Raw genomic sequence first — 15596 nt, forward strand, 5'->3', positions numbered from 1 at the left:
GGGTTCCGCGAGATGCCTGGTGGCGCGCGCACCCAGCTCACAGTCTCAGTCTGCTGTTTTGCGGGTGCCGTCCGCGAGCCCCGCCCGCTCCCCCGTGCAAGTGGGTACCACTTCCCGGCGCCAGAACGCGGCGGCTCCCTCCCCCTTCCGTTTATCTTCCGATATCTGTGCGCGGTTTCATGGCTCCCCGCTTCGTACCTCAATACTCAGCGCTGGAGATGCTCATTTGTAGAGATCCAGATGCGTCTTCCTGCGTCTCAGGCTGGTTCCGTGGTTGTTTAGGCTGGTCTGGTTCCTATCCAGCTCGACTCGGGACCGGCTGAAAAAGGGGTCCCCTACTCCTCCGCCATCTTAACTCCTGAGTTCTATCCTTTCAAGTAAATGTAGTTTCTGAGAGAATGCACAGTATTATTATTTGGTACGAACATTTGTGGCTCATACTCCTTCCTGGCAGCTTTCTTCCCTGGTAAGTGCTGTTCATTATAAATTTGCCCAAAGTCATTAATACATTTTCCTCTGTAGAGCTGAGGTGAATCTGATTTTAAAACCTTTTACTTTTAAACACTTTAGGCTCATCTGTGGAAGTTTTCAGTCTTATCTGAATTATTCTTTTGGACCTGCCTGGAAACACTTCAAGTTCTTTTTTCCCTTTCTTTAAGGAGTGAAACGCTTTGGTTTCAGAAATTTGGAAGTGTGAAAGGTGGGGCTGACCACAACAGTCTATATGCACATTTCTATATACATTGGCTATGGGGGGAATACAACTCCCTGGATTTCTCGGGAGACCCTTCACACATCGTGATAATTAGATCTGTAGTCATTTATCTAGTTAATTGCTATTCTCTGAAAGGATGCTGGAGTTCCTCTTATCTCAGGGAGGGAAAGGATCAAATGGCTCCAGCAGGGCCTAGGGCTCTGGGTTAAGCCCCAAGGTGCCGGAAGTCTGCAGTCCTATCTCGGTAGGTGGATATTCATATCAAAAGGAATGAACTCCCCCAAATTGCAGACTCTACAAGGGGGTAAAAGCAGAGACCCTGGGGGCCGTCTAGCTCTTGGAGAGACTATTTACATACCAAAAGTTTGGAGTTAGGTTTCAGACCCATTTGGTATCCAAGCAGTCTTTCAAGAAGGAAGGGGACTATCTACCTCCTTCCTCTTTATAAGCAAAGAAGCATTCTTTTTTCCTTGCATAGGCCACTGGACCCCTGGCCAGGGGTAAGATCTGGGGGATGTGGGGGTGGAGGTGATATACTTATTTCTTACTTCAAGGCAGTTAATAAGAAATCTGTCTCCGATCCAGAACACCTTGTCTGTACATTCAGGATACAATTAATAATAATGAACTTTAAAAAGCAATCACTGACAGACTGGGTGATCTGATTGGGGTGGGTCCTTTCCCTCCTTCTCCACCAATCACGATCAACTCTGGAGAAGGGAGGGAGTAAGGTGCCCAATCAAAAGCCTAGTCCTGCCTTTCCAGGCTGGGGGGTACCCCAGGTCAGCAGCGGAGCCTGCAGCCCTCTGGGGTGGATTTGGTCTGCACTGAGTGGATTGCCAGATAAGATTCAGGACCTCTGATTAAATGTGAATTTTGGATAAATAACAACTAATTAATAGCATAAGTATATCCCAAATATTGCATGGGCCATACTTATGATTAAAAAAAATAAAACCTTCATTCATTCTTTATCTGAAATTGAAACTTAACTGTACATCCTGTATTTTTATTTGCTAAATCTGGCACTCTATCTTGATGACAGTGACCTCCTAGAGGTGCCAACAACTCCTGTCCATTGAAAGAATAAATTAAAAAGGGCCGTTTTCATGAAGGGGGGCTTTCTCTTCACTTCTGAAGGGATGCTGGAGGGGACTGTGCTCAGATACTGAATCTGGTCAATACTGACATCCATAATTTTGTGTTATGGGCTGAACATGTCTCCCCAACAGTCCCTGTGAAGGCCTAACCCCCCGCCTCCACCAGCGTGGCTGTGTTTGGAGAGGAGGCCTTTGAAGACATACTTAAGGCTAAATGAGGTCATACGGTGGGGCCCTGAGCCGATAGGAGCAGTGACCCTCAAAGAAGGGACAGCAGAGAGCTGGAGCTCTCTCTCCGCACGCACAGAGGAAAGGCCTCGCAAGGACGGCGGGAAAGCAGCTACTCGCACCCTAGGAAGACAACCCAACCCTGCGATCTCGGACTTCCCAGCCTCCAGAACTGTGACAAAAATGTCTGTCCTCTAAGCCACCCCATCCGTGTTTTGTTACGCGGCGAGCCGACTGCGGCAACCTGGGCACCGTGAGCTTCCGAAGTGTCTCCTGAATCTTCATTACTACCACCCTGGAGGGATGGCCTCATTTCTCCCCGCTCAGAGCTACAACTCCCAAGGCCTGGAAAACGGAAGAACAGTGCTGGGCACACAGCAACAAGTGTTAAAAATAGCTAATGAATGAAAGTTAGCCCGCGGAGGTGGCCCTGTCTGCGGTGGAGGCGGGCCAGCGGCCTCGGGGCTCCTTTCTCTTGGCCATTTCGGTCTCTGGCCCCGCGAGTCGAGTGCCCGAGGGTAAGTCCCGTTGCCTGTGGAGGTCTGGGTTTACTCATTCCGTCCCCGGCCCGCTCTCGGCAGCACGGGGGGCACGGCGAGCGCCCCGGGAAGCTCTCTGGGAAGCGCAGCGCCCGAGCGCCGGGGCCCGAGCCTTACCTGCGGCGGCAGCGGCGGCAGAGCCGTCTAGGGCGTCGCTCGGGAGGAGGGCCAGTCCCAGGGCTCTTGGCTGCGGTGTCCTTCTGCAGCCCGGGAGGGGGAGCTGAAGAGCCTGCGGGGAAGGCGCCTCGAAGCCCGAGCGCCCCTTGCGGGGGTGAATCACGGCCTCCCGCTGGGTTTCCCAGCCCCGGAGAAGCATTCGAATTTGATCTTGGCCAAAAGGGCCTCCTGTCTTCCCCGTTCCCTCCTCTGAAGCTCTCTTCCCGATGTTCGAGTTTAGGAACCACAGGGGCTGGGACCGGACCAAAGATCACACCCAGAGCGGGGGCCTGGATCTTGACTTTTAACCAACCCGGAAACTCCCAGAAGTCCTTCCGTCTGCCTCAGCGAGGCGTCGCGTGGGGAGCCGCGGAAGCCAACTCGGGCCGAGCGCAGGTGAACGCGATCAAAGCACGCACGGGAGCCCGCGCCATTACGGAGCAGCTGACGAGCGGCCGGGAAGGACAGGAACGCGGCCAGTCACAAGGACCTGAGCGACAGGAATGAACGGTGCGGGAGGCCAGGGTGTTGGGGCTGTGACGCACCCGCTCCCGCTTTCTTTCTTTCCCTCCCCCCCTCGTCGCCCTCCCAGCTGGATGATTTCAGCTGCGGGCAAGAGATTGTGGCGAAGAATGGCTTAATGATAAAGGTTCAGGGACGCCTGGGTGGCTCAGTCGGTTGAGTGTCTGCTTTCGGCTCAGGTCATGATCCCAGGGTCCTGGGATTGAGCCCCGCGTTGGGCTCCCTGCTCAGTGGGGACTTGCTTCTCCCTCTGCCTCTGTCTGCCGCCCCCTTCCCCGTTTGTGCTCTCTCTCTCAAATAAATAAAATATTTAAAAAAAATTTTCATTGTCTCATGAAACAAGTATTCTGGAGATGAGTGGTTTGGGGTTGGTGTCACAGTCTCCACATTGCTGATCCGTTGGCTGTTCTATCACAAAATGGCTGCTGCAGCTCCAAATATAGTCTCCCCCCAGTATTGCAAGCAGGAAGAAAGATGGGAGCAGAAATAGGAATGTTCCTTTTTATTAAGGAGGCCTCCCATCACTCTTCCCTTTATAATTCTTTGGTTGGAACTGGTCCCCTGGCCACCCCTAGCCACAAGGAATGCTGGGAAAGTGAGCATCTGGCATAACTGATCAGGAGAGCAGTGACTGGCTTACAACAGCACTTCATCTCCTGGGGTTGGGCATATTGCTGCACGAAACTAAATCAGGGCTCTGTTAGCAAGGAGAAAGGGGCAGGAGCTCTCATGATTCAGGTTCCCTGGAAAGAGAGCCCATGGGCCTGGCTCAGGTCACAATGTCTGAGTCCCAATGCATGACTGAAAGGTACTGTCTCAAAAAGGAGCAGAATCCTGTGGCTGGAAGAAGGGAGATGAAAGCTGGGTGCCAAAAGGACACGTCTCTACCTCCCTCTCCCTTTGGCCTCTATAGATACCGGGGCGGGGGGCGGGGGAATTCCAGCCTAGTAAGGACAGGCTCTATAATTTGTGGGACCCAGTACAAATCAAAATGAGGGAATGTCTTATTCAGAAATTATTAAGAATTTCAAGATGGTGGCAGAGCATGAAGCAAGCATGGGACCCTTCTGAACACACATGGGGCCATGTGTGACCATGCAGGGCCACACACCACGAAGCCTGTCCTGAGCCTGGCCCAGAATGGAGCGGCCATCCCAGAAGAGTAAGCCGTGGATAGGGTCTGTTTTGTATGCAACTGTATGAAACACATTTGTGGATGGTGGGGAAGGCTGCGATTTTTATTGTTACAATTTGCATATGTCCAGGTGTTTGTGCAAACTCTCAGTTAAGAAGCAAAGAAAGGGGTGACCGCACATCTTCTGTGTGCCTTTCTAGGCAGAGGCAGAATTCAGGGCAGACAGACTTCTCAGGGAGCTTCCACCGTACCCCAAGCGCAGCAGAGTAAGGGGGATGGCAAGTCAGCTTTACCCCTCACGCCCACTCAGACTTGGCAATGCCTGTCTATTATTTGATCATTACTGTGGCCCCGTGCACTGCACTGTCCCATCTGCATCTTCTAGATGAGGTTGTTGGGGCTCAGAGAGATCCGTGGTCATCTGTGGTCACTGGTCAAGGTAGGACTGGAAGCTGGGCAGTCTGAGCCCAGAGTCCCTGTTCATCAGCACACTACATCATTGCACAAGTCTAATGGAGATGGGGTCATCGTAAACAGTCGGCGTGGTGAGACCAGTAGGGTTTGACCAGACATAAAGGGGCTGTTTTTGAGGGTCTTAGAGTCCTAGGGCCCATGGAGAGGTGTGCCACAAGGATGTCCCTCCAGCAACAGGAAGGCAGGATGGATGGCAGCCCCAAGGACGTCACTCGCAGATAAGAGGAGCCTGAACCAGGAGACAAACTTAGTTTTCCTCATCAAAGGGTCTGTCACACATGGTCAATTTCTGGAATGAATCCACAAGCCGGGAACATTTGTCTAAACATTTTAATTAAAATGCACTGTAACAGGATGAAAGCCAGCATCTACGTGCAGTGCTCACTGTTGCTAAGAAAACAGATGAAAATATTCCAGGTGGCCAAATACATTTTGATAATGAAATTTAAAACAGCTTCTCAGTTTTAATCTTATTTAAAATATTTATATAGTTAAAAAAATAATTTGCTATTCCTTTTCTACCCCCATACAAGAAATGTGGAGACATCTGAAATCGGTACAGATTCAACATAAATAAATAAAGATTCTGTTTCAGGCACAGAATTACAGTGTTCTGAGCTGTGCCATCCATACCTGGGCAACCAACCAGTCCAATTCTACTTGGAGAATAATGCTAGCTTCAAATTCAATTTATCTACTATCCGACTTTGGTGAAAGCATCAAGTTTAATGAAATATCACAGTGAAATTAAGACACCGCTCGTCTCATTTCAAAATCAATTTTCTTTCCAGGACAATTCTTGGGAACCTCAAGAATGTCTCGCTTTATATAATAAGCAGGATACAATCAAGAGTTGATATCTAAAAGAATGAGTATGTTCATATAAAAAAAAAGATTCCTTATAAAACAGGATCTCACAGTGAAGGTGCCTTTGAGACATTTTGCCAACTACTGGAGGGTAATACATGGACTTTACTGATCTATCCGAAATCCTTGGCTAAAGAGGGAAGCATTCTATATGCTTGGCTCTTAGAATGTGTAGTTTAAATATGAATATGATAAATGGGGATGGTGAAGACAAAAATTAGCCCAAACCTCCAGACTTCCCCTATTTAAAGACAGTGCTTACTGTATGAAATTATGTATAAGATTTTTTGTGTATTGCGGCCTTATTTATTTTTTTTTTTTTAACAGCGTGAGATTGGAAACATTGCCAAATGCCTGTCCGTGGGAGAGCAGTTCAACATTATGGTCCTTGCAAACGATGGACCAGACTGCAGGCATGGAAAAAGCAACATGCCCTTGATGGACGAAGAAGGGAGGATCTTCAAAAAAAATCAAATGAAAAACAACAGCAGCTCTAGTATGTTACTATTTGTGTAAAGAAAAGAGAAAAAAGAAAAACGGAAGGGTACGAGGAACTGATAAGTAGTGGTTTAATTCCAGGAAGGGGACCACCGAGGTTGGGCACCCGGGGTAGGAGAGATCATTTTAACTGGGTAGCCTTTCGGATCCATGAAAATATGTTATTAGCTATTAAAGTAAATCCAGAAAAGCTTTTTAAACAGCTAAAATCATGCCGCTCATCATTATAGTCGATGCAGTGATTACTCAGACCACGTGGTATGTCATCAACTGGATAAATCTGTTACCCTGGGATTTGGAAATGTTTAGAGCAGCCTGGCAACTCCCATATTGTGTCATTTTTTCACAGGGGAAATGAATGTTCTGCGTTTAGTCTGATGGACAAATACACACATTTGCAAGCCCTCAAAGGCCCCTGTGGCAGCGCACAAGGTCCCGTGATTTTATGTAAGGTGGGCAGTATCTACTGGAATTCTGGGCCTTTTGTGTTCATTGTTGCTGGTGGAAACAAATAGCCCAGTACTAGTTTTTGTTTCTAATCACCCACTGCCCCAGAGCCATTAGGTATGCAAATAAAATCCTCCCAATAGTCAGTGACTGAATGACTCCCCCCCCCCCCCCCCCCCGCCTTTTATCTTCTTGAATCGTGAAAGCAACATGAGTTGATCTGGAGAAACTTCAGGAATGTCAGTGGTGTCAGCTGTGATTTCTGTCTCCTAGGATTAATGGAAGTTGCTGCCATCATCTCTGTAGCGAGGGTGTCAAAAGCAAGCAAGCATGAACCCCTGCAGACCTGGGGACCGGCAGGGGTGCCCAGAATCGCCCACAGCCCACAGCCAGTTGCCAGTAGGCCCACTTCCATTTTATCTGTTCTGAGATACCTGCATTGGACTCGGAACTGAATACAGCATGGGGAAGATCCGTACTAACCACCCTAATGAGCATAAGGTCCCTTCCCAGATGTTGGAACCCCGTTCCCTGCTCCGTCTATAAACCTTTAAAATAGAAAAGAATTTTGTTCTTAAAAATCATAGTCGGGAGAGGTAGGGTTCTCAGGCGACGGGGGACTTCGGGACACGAACACTACATCGGTTGACTTCAAGACCAGCCGTGGCAGAAGCCGATGCCGGGGCAGAAATGACAGACTCTACTGTGCCCGGGGAATCCGGGCCTGCGGAAGCCGGGCGCGGGGCTGGGGGCCCGCCTGGGGCGCGGGGAGGACGCGCCGGCACTTGCCCTGCTGGGAGTGGCGCGCTGGGGGCCGCCTCACTCGCCCTCCTTCTTCTCCTCCGGGATCTCCACCGACAGGATCTGCTCACCGGGATCCGGGCCCGGGCTCACGCGGATCTGCACCGAGGGCTCCGAGGGCCTGGCCTCCCCCTCCCCGCCTTCCTCGGGCCTCCCAGAGGAGGCAGGTGGCGGAGAGCGCGGGGCCTGGGGCTCCGGGGGCTCCGGGGGCTCCGGCGGTGGCGGTGCGGGCTGCTCCGGGGGCTCCGGGGGACCCGGCGGTGGCGGTGCGGGCTGCTCCGGGGCGGCCGGGCCCGCCTCTCCCGCAGCGTCTTGCGAGCTCTTGGCCTGAAATCCGGAAAGAGAACGTCTGAGAATTCTTGGAGGGTTCTTGAACACCTTCCTGTTCCCCTTCTCGGACCCCAAGGAGGAGGACAGCAGAGCGCTCAGGGGTGCAATCCAATGGATGGGAGGTGGGGGGTCGGAGCGGCATCAGGATTATTCGGTAGAAACAGAGTATATTATGGGGAAGTTTAGGCTGGATTTGGTGGATGTTTTCTGCCTCTGTTGATTGGCAAGGCTAGAAGCCTGAGTGAAGCTGCAGGGGCAGGCCTGACCCTGAGCTATGGAGGGGGAAGAGGCTGTGACCAGGAGGGAGGACTTTGCAAAGCTGAGCCAGCTGCCCTGTCCACCCCGGTTACCAGGGCTGCATGCTCCTGGGTGAATGAGAAAAATTCCAAGCTAACAAGATGGAGGCTGAGATGGCCGAAGCAGCCTGGCCCCCTTTCTGGAAGATCTCAAAGGTGGAGACCCCACCCCCACCCCCACTCCCATGCCCCAGGAGAACGGGCAGGGTACTTCTGGCATTCGGCTGGGCTGAGCCCCCATGTTTGGGAACTTGGTGGGGACTTCCAGCCTCCAGCCTTCGGGGCTCCTGTGGACACTGGCCATAGTCCATGTATCAGTAAAAACCCAATCCTTCGTGCATACCCATGGCCTGTCCTGCCCCGTCTGACCCAGCTCTGCCTGGACAGAAATGGGAGGGAGTGGCCCCCGGAGGAGACCTGAATGGTCCATAGCTACCCAAGACCCACTTGAGATACTGGTAGTGAATTTAAAATGAGAGCAGTCAGCACACTTGTAAGGAAGAAAGACCCCCTGAAGTTTGCTCAAATCATAGGGTGTTGAAGGAAGGGAAGTGGGGTGGGGAACCCCACTCCCAGAAAACCCGACAGCTCTGGGGACCTGTCCCTCCCTCTGCTTCCGTGTTCCCGCATGTTCTGCTGCCCCTATTCTGCCTTCCCCTGTCCATCCTAAATTCTGACCACACACTTCCAGGGCAGGATGGTGCCCATTATGGGACTTCTGGAAGCATCCTGCTATGAATGGAACCGGAAGAATCCTGGGAAGGTTGGTCAAGTGCTTCGTCATGTTCAAAAGGCTTTAAAAGACATCCAAGGTATCCTGCTTCATCTCTGCAACCATGAATAATCGGTCTCAGAAAGCGTGAGGAGCTTCGCCCGGTCACAGAGCTGATGGTGACAGAGCTGGGATTTAGACCCGTGTCTTCGGATTGTTATTTCAGAGCTCCTTGCACTCTGCCTTTCTGCCCTGATTGTTCTAAAATTGCCTTTTATTAGAATTCTCATGCAAATTTAATTCACCTCTCCAAGCTGCCTGGGTGAAGAGCTAATACTCAGGAGCGACAATCCCCATTTCAGATAAAGCCTTTCACCGTCCTGAGAACAGTCCTGGAGCTCATGTCCGCTCATTCCCACACAGCAGCGGGCACTAAAGACACCAGCTTGCTGGCTCGACCTTGACCCTGGCACTTGGTGAGCCAGGCAGTTGTGTCCGTCCTCCGTCTGCGGCCATGAGTGGCTGTATCTTGAGAGTATCTTGGAACCCTGGGTAGCTTTGATGTCACCTCCCAGACTCCAGATGTCAAATGCTCTCTGGATGGGTCCTCTGGACTCACACCAGCCTGGATTGAGACTGAGTTCCCTAGGATCCCTTGAATTCTGTCCTGTAGACTGCAGCACCCTCCCTGCCATTGAGCTCCTGCCTACCCACTGCCCCCCTTCCCAGCGGCCTCCCTGAAGGACGGTCATGAATAGTCATAATTAGTGCAATCATTCTAATTGGCATTTTTGGCATTAGTCACAGAAAAGAGTCCCAGAACTAATTTTAAAATTCCCTTCAGATTTCCGAGAGTGGGGACAGTTGGCGCTGTGGCTGTCGGCAGGGTTTTTTCTCTTCACATCTCTCAAACTGTCACAGACACAAATATTAAATATGAGAATATCACTGCCATCTGGGGAGAGACATTCCCTGCCCACACCCACTGCTCCCACCTCTGCAACAGCACCAGGACTTCCCGCGAGGGAACGGCCCCCCTCAGCCCAGGGATGGGCACAGGAGCCTGGCCTCTCCCAGGGCTCCACAGTGAAAGGCTCAGGAAGTGACACGTGATCCGATTCTGTCCAACGACCATGAGCCCTGGGACTTCTGCTGGAATCAGGGGGCAAGAGGGGCTTTCCGTGGGCATTGCTAACCCAGGAGGCTGCAATCCCAGTGCTCTTGCGATCTGAAGCCATCCTCGAGGGAAGCAGAAATGACAGGACGGCAAAACGAGTCCCAGTGGCAAGATAGCTTCTGGATCCAGCCGTGCCTGAACTTCTCAGCTAATTGACCCACTCGATTCCCTGTTCCCCTAAGCTAATGTGAGCTGGCCCAGCGACCTGCATTTCTGTCACTTGCCACCAAAGGCATCCCGACTGAAAGGAAGGAAGGGGAGTGCAGTCCACGCCCTGCCACGAGGTTGAAATGGGGGGGTTCCCCACCGCCTCACCTGTTCCAGCAACTGCTGCTGCCTCGCGGCTGCCTCCAGCGCTGCCAGCTCTTTGAGCCGAGCCCTCAGGTGGGCAAGCTTGCCGGCTTTGCCCCCCTTGCCGCCCATCTTTCCTGCTACGGCCAGGGCGGCATTGAAGAGCTTGGGGGTGCCTGCCCGGGGAGGGAGGATGAGCACGCTCTTCGGCTCCTTGGGCTTGTTGTTATTTCTCAGCATGCGCCTGGAAGAAAGCAGTGCCCGCTAAGGTCCCACGCACGCTGCGGGACAGAAGCAAGGCTCGTCCCTGGAGGACCCCCTGCTGGACCGCGTGGTGGTGCTGTCCTGCCTAACAGTCTGGGAGCAAGCACGCCGTTAAATGCGTTGCACAGCATCGTAGGGAATGATCAGAACAACCAGAAGGACATGGGTCTTACTGTCTGGACCTTATAGAGGAGGGAACGGAGGCTCAGAGGGGTTGAGTCACTTTTGTGAGGTCACACAGGAAATACCGAACGATACTACAATAGATGGACTCAGAAACAGGATGCCCAGATGAAAAAAGACCCAAAGCTTTTCTTCTCTGCCTTTTGCTTTCTTGTCATGTCACGCTTCTCGCCATCACGTCTATCAACACTGAATGAGTGTCTATACGTGTCAGGCCCTGGGCTCGGTCCTTTACAGGCACTCTGGTGGCCCTGGGGGTCGCCCTTCCTGGTGTCCGTGCCTCTGTGTGATCCCCTCCCCTCGAGGGTGAGGGGGACATGTGACTTGCCTTCGACCAGTAGAATACAGCAAGGGTGATGAGACATCCCCTTTGTGAACGTGTCACATGGGACTGGGATCTCTGTCTTGCAAGGAGACTCTCCCTTCCTGGCTTTGATCCAGCCAGGGGCCATGTTGGGGGAGGCCCACGTGGCAAGAACAGAGGGCAGCTGCTGGCCAACAATTAGCTGGGAACGGAGGCGCCCAGTCCTACAACCACAGGGAACTGAATTCGGCTGACCACCATGTGACCTTGGAAGCAGGTCCTGCCCCAGGGGAAACTTGAGATGCGAGTCAGCTCTGGCCAGCACCTTGATGATGGCCTTGGAGCAGACCGACCTTAGCCGTCCCAGACTTCCGACCCACAGAGGTAATACATACATGCGGTTTTAAGCTACTGAACGTGTGGTAATATTATTTCACAACAGACAACCGATAGACACTTCGTCATTTAAATCCCACAGAATCCTCACAGGCAGGCCCCTATTTTTCTCCCTCATATCAAATAAAGATATGGAAGACCAGAAGGGGTAAGTAATTTCCCCAAGGTTACACAGCTAGGAAGTGGCAGGGGCAGAATTAAAACTCAGATCTAAAGGCAGTCTGCCACCCTGCTCTGTAAATAAGGATAGAATCTTTCATCGAGCAGAGCCCCAGCCTTTGATGGGGAATTGTTCACGCTACAGAGATGTGATGCGTGGTCTGGCTCAGGAACAAATGAATTTCGTCTGCAGTCTAGTGGGCCTACACTCCTAATTGGCAAATCCATTCATCAGGGCTGCGGCAAAACTTGTTTGTTGAAGAATGAGGCCGTTACCGGCTGCTTATCTAATCAGAGGCAATGGATTTAAATTGTGCATATTGATATTAATTGGCCAAGACTTGCATTTTCTGGCTGGGGCTCCCCCAGGAGAACACAAACATGATAATTCATCAGAGGCCTCTTCATGCCTGGCACGGTCACCTGTGTTACTCAGTCCATAATTCACAGCACGACGGCCTGTGGGAAGGCTCAGCGTGGTACAAAAATGACACAAAAGAACTCTCTGTGGGACCTTTGCTGATGGCTAATGGCCGTCTCTCTTTTGAAACATTGTGCTGGCTTCTGGGCCGTTTCCAGAGTCAGGAAATTCAGCCTCACTTTCAGGTAACGTGTTTTCCTCTAAGCAGGATCATACGTTCATCCCCGGAGAAAGCGGCATGCGTGAAGCCCTCCTGCCCCAGTCCTTGGAGTGGCCAAGCCAGAGAGCTGAGCCCTTCATGTGTCTGGGGCCGCAGGTCCCCCATCTGTAAAGCGGGGAGTTGAGACAGAATCCTACACGTGTCTCTCACCAGCTCAGATATCCCCAGACCCCATGGCTCTCAGACCACGTCTTTCCTTTGATGGGCAGAGCTCACACACGGTCCCCTGGCCCTGTCGTGAAGCTCGCCTGTCCAGGGAACCAGGCTCTCTGACGAACCCGGCTCAGCCTGGTCCCAGGGCCTCTGCTGCAGGACCCGGCAGCTCCTCCTCTTTCCTCACCTTCTCCAGCGCAAGGCCAGAGGCTCACCGTGCACGGGTCAGCAGCCTCTGCGGGACCCTAGCCGATGTGCCAACCCCTCACCTAACCTTGCCAAAGGAATGGCTGGTGACTATAAGCTTGGCTTTCTTGGGCCTGGCTCCTCTTGCAGGGGGAGGAAGAGAGAGCGGGGTTGGGGGGGGGGCAGGTGCCTGCTTTCAGACAGAAACAGTCGATTCTCAGTATTCGCAGTAGTGTCGTTCCATAGAGTCCCTGCAAATACTGAATTAGTGAATACCGAAACCATGGCTTCTGGGGGAAATACAGAGTTGGGTTTCTGGTGAGCCTCTCATGACAACATTTCAGCAACTGATCAATACGTGTGTGTTTCTGTTTAAAGACATCTTATTTTCATACAGTGGATTCGTTGACATCGAACTCACGACCCACAGCTCTAGGAGTCATGCCTGAGCGAAGCTTGTCTAACCCACGTGTCTTCTCTGTATGAGGGACATCCCAGCCTCCTGGCCCTCGGGAACGCTCACAGCACCTCAGCACCACGCTTCGAGCCCATTTTCGATAGAGACATCGCCAACGACAATCACAGAAATGTGAGCGATGCGGCACTAAATAGACCACGGAGAGACTCTTGTTGACAAGTGCTCAGACGCTTCTGAGCCGAAACGGTAAAGCAGAGCGTCACCTTGGTCAACTTCTGCTGGGAAGGTGAGCTTAGGGCAACGCAAATTTCTCACTGCTCTCTCTATGCACGTCCGCGAATTACTGGGGTGCCCATGAGTGCTGATTTTGGGGTTCCACATACATTTCAGTGAGTAGGTGAATTGCAGATACAGAATCGCAACTGCGTGAATGGTGAGGATGGACTGTGCTTGCCTGCTCCTCAGGAGAGTAGGAGGAAGGGGCAGAGTTTGTGGGAGAAGCTCAGACAGACCAGCCTTTGGAAGGGCCCAGTGGCTTCCTTAAGAGCAAACAGGTAAGCTGAGTTACAGGGCAGCTTCCTTCCTCAGGCGACCCCAGGAGCCTGTGTGTATTACCTTCTAACAACAATACGGAAGCCACTCACCTGGGGTTGCCAGAGGGGTCCTGCCATCTGCCTCAGAGCAAAACCCAAGGCCACTGCAAGGCTTCACCTACAAGGCCCTACCCACTTGCATCCCCTCGACTTCTCCCATCCCGCATCAAGCTCCGCTTATTTTCTGGTTCGTCTGCACACACACCGAGCCTGCTCCCCCACACAGCCTTCCCACCCTCTGTTCCCTCTGGCTGGAATGCTCTTCCCTGCAAGCAGTCCCACTCATTCTTTCATTCTGTGCAGGTCTCACCTGAAATTCGACTTCCTCAGAATGGCTTTTCCTGACCAACCTATCTGAAGGAACTCCCTCCATCACCTCCATCTCTTCCGTGTGGCTTTCTGTTTCCTCATAGCCCTGTCCCCAGCTGACACATCACAGGTCGTTCATTTCTCCACGGTTGGCCTCCCCTAGTAGAAGGCCAGCTTGATTTGGTCCCTGCTGTGTCCCCAGGGCCTAGAACTACGTACTCAATAAATGATCATGTGCAATGGGGAGATGTTGGGTTTGTGCCCTTTATCATGACCTCTCTCTGTGCAGTTTATTTATGGTGTCATTTCATAGAATGAGGTAGAAAATAGGAATATGGAGTAAAGGGCAATAGAGGAAAAACCAGATATGTAGATTTAAAAGACTTCATCCGGGGCACCTGGGTGGCACAGCGGTTAAGCGTCTGCCTTCGGCTCAGGGCGTGATCCTGGCATTATGGGATCGAGCCCCACATCAGGCTCCTCCGCTATGAGCCTGCTTCTTCCTCTCCCACTCCCCCTGCCTGTGTTCCCTCTCTCGCTGGCTGTCTCTATCCTGTCGAATAAATAAATAAAATCTTAAAAAAAATAAGATAAAATAAAATAAAATAAAATAAAAGACTTCATCCAATGGGAAAATTACAGAGAGGATTTAATGGATAAAGAGGAACAATTATGATTATGAATATTCATTGAGCTCTCCCACATGCTGGGTACCCTGCTGGAGACATTTGCCACACATACTATTTTGTTTAATTTTCCCAACAACAAAGTGAGGGGTTAAAATACCCTTAATTTACAGAATTTCAGAAAACTGAGACCAGAGAAGTTAAGTAACTTTTCCAAGGCCACATAGCCAGTACCTCACACAGATAGGATGTGAGCCCCATCAGCTTTCCAAGCCTGTTGTGGATTTTCTATCTTGGCCGTGCTGCCTCTGTCACTTGGCCTGAAACCTGATCCTAAGGGTCTGAAGGCAAAAGTTACCCACTTTTCAACAGTGCAAAATACAGATGCACAAGGTTATTCACTGTGGCACTGTTTATAATTACAAAATATTGGAAATCTAACTGTCCATTCATAAGAACGCTCTGCAACTGGCAGGAACGAGGCAGCTGATGGGTCTACGGACTGAGAAAGAATGTTTTCCAAGATTGGTTGTCATGTGAAAAAAAGCAAAGTGCAAAAGAAAATCTACAGTATGCTACATTTTGTGTAAGACGGGGAAAATAAAATGCACTGATCTGCCTATTTTTCCAAAAGGAAACACATTAAGGAAGCAGCAGAAACTAATAAGACTGGGCTCTTGTATGGCTGGGGCAACAAGTGGGGGGAGCTAGGAAGCTTCTCCGGTCACCCCATTCTGTTGCATTATGACTTTTGGTACCATGTTGGCATATTCAAAGCAACAAAAAATCAACAAGCATTGGGGCAGGAGGGATCATAAAAAATGGAGTGCAAATGGAAACACACGAGCCTGGCGAGCCTGGGTATATTTCAAACGAACAAGCAACCACACTCAAGGGAGGCGAAAGAAAATGAATCCAAATAACTCTGAATACAACACGTACCTCATAGGTACTTAGGCTAAAGACAAAAAGAACAGCACCAAATAGTAAATTCTGCTGAGAAGGCTTCCCCACCATCTCAGTGCTTTGGGATAGCAATTCTGAAATTGCTTTGTCTGTATTGTAGGGCTGAATAA

At 51.1% G+C, this 15596-nt stretch overlaps 1 protein-coding gene across 1 annotated transcript in view; it reads right to left on the reverse strand.

The window, feature by feature from the left end:
• Positions 1-6864: 6864 nt before the first annotated feature.
• CNGB1 (cyclic nucleotide gated channel subunit beta 1) overlaps positions 6865-15596 on the reverse strand; it is a 61885-nt gene continuing 53153 nt past the window's right edge. Inside the window, exons 31-32 of the mRNA XM_045806719.2 lie at positions 10313-10532; positions 6865-7809 (exon numbers count right to left, since the gene is read on the reverse strand). Of these exons, the coding sequence (XP_045662675.2) occupies positions 7501-7809; positions 10313-10532 (529 nt within the window). The 3' untranslated portion in view covers positions 6865-7500. The remainder of the gene's footprint in view (positions 7810-10312; positions 10533-15596) is intronic.

This window comes from Ursus americanus, chromosome 21 (assembly GCF_024610735.1).
Source record: "Ursus americanus isolate L20-20 chromosome 21, mUrsAme1.1.p, whole genome shotgun sequence".
NCBI classification, from domain to species: Eukaryota; Metazoa; Chordata; class Mammalia; order Carnivora; family Ursidae; genus Ursus; species Ursus americanus.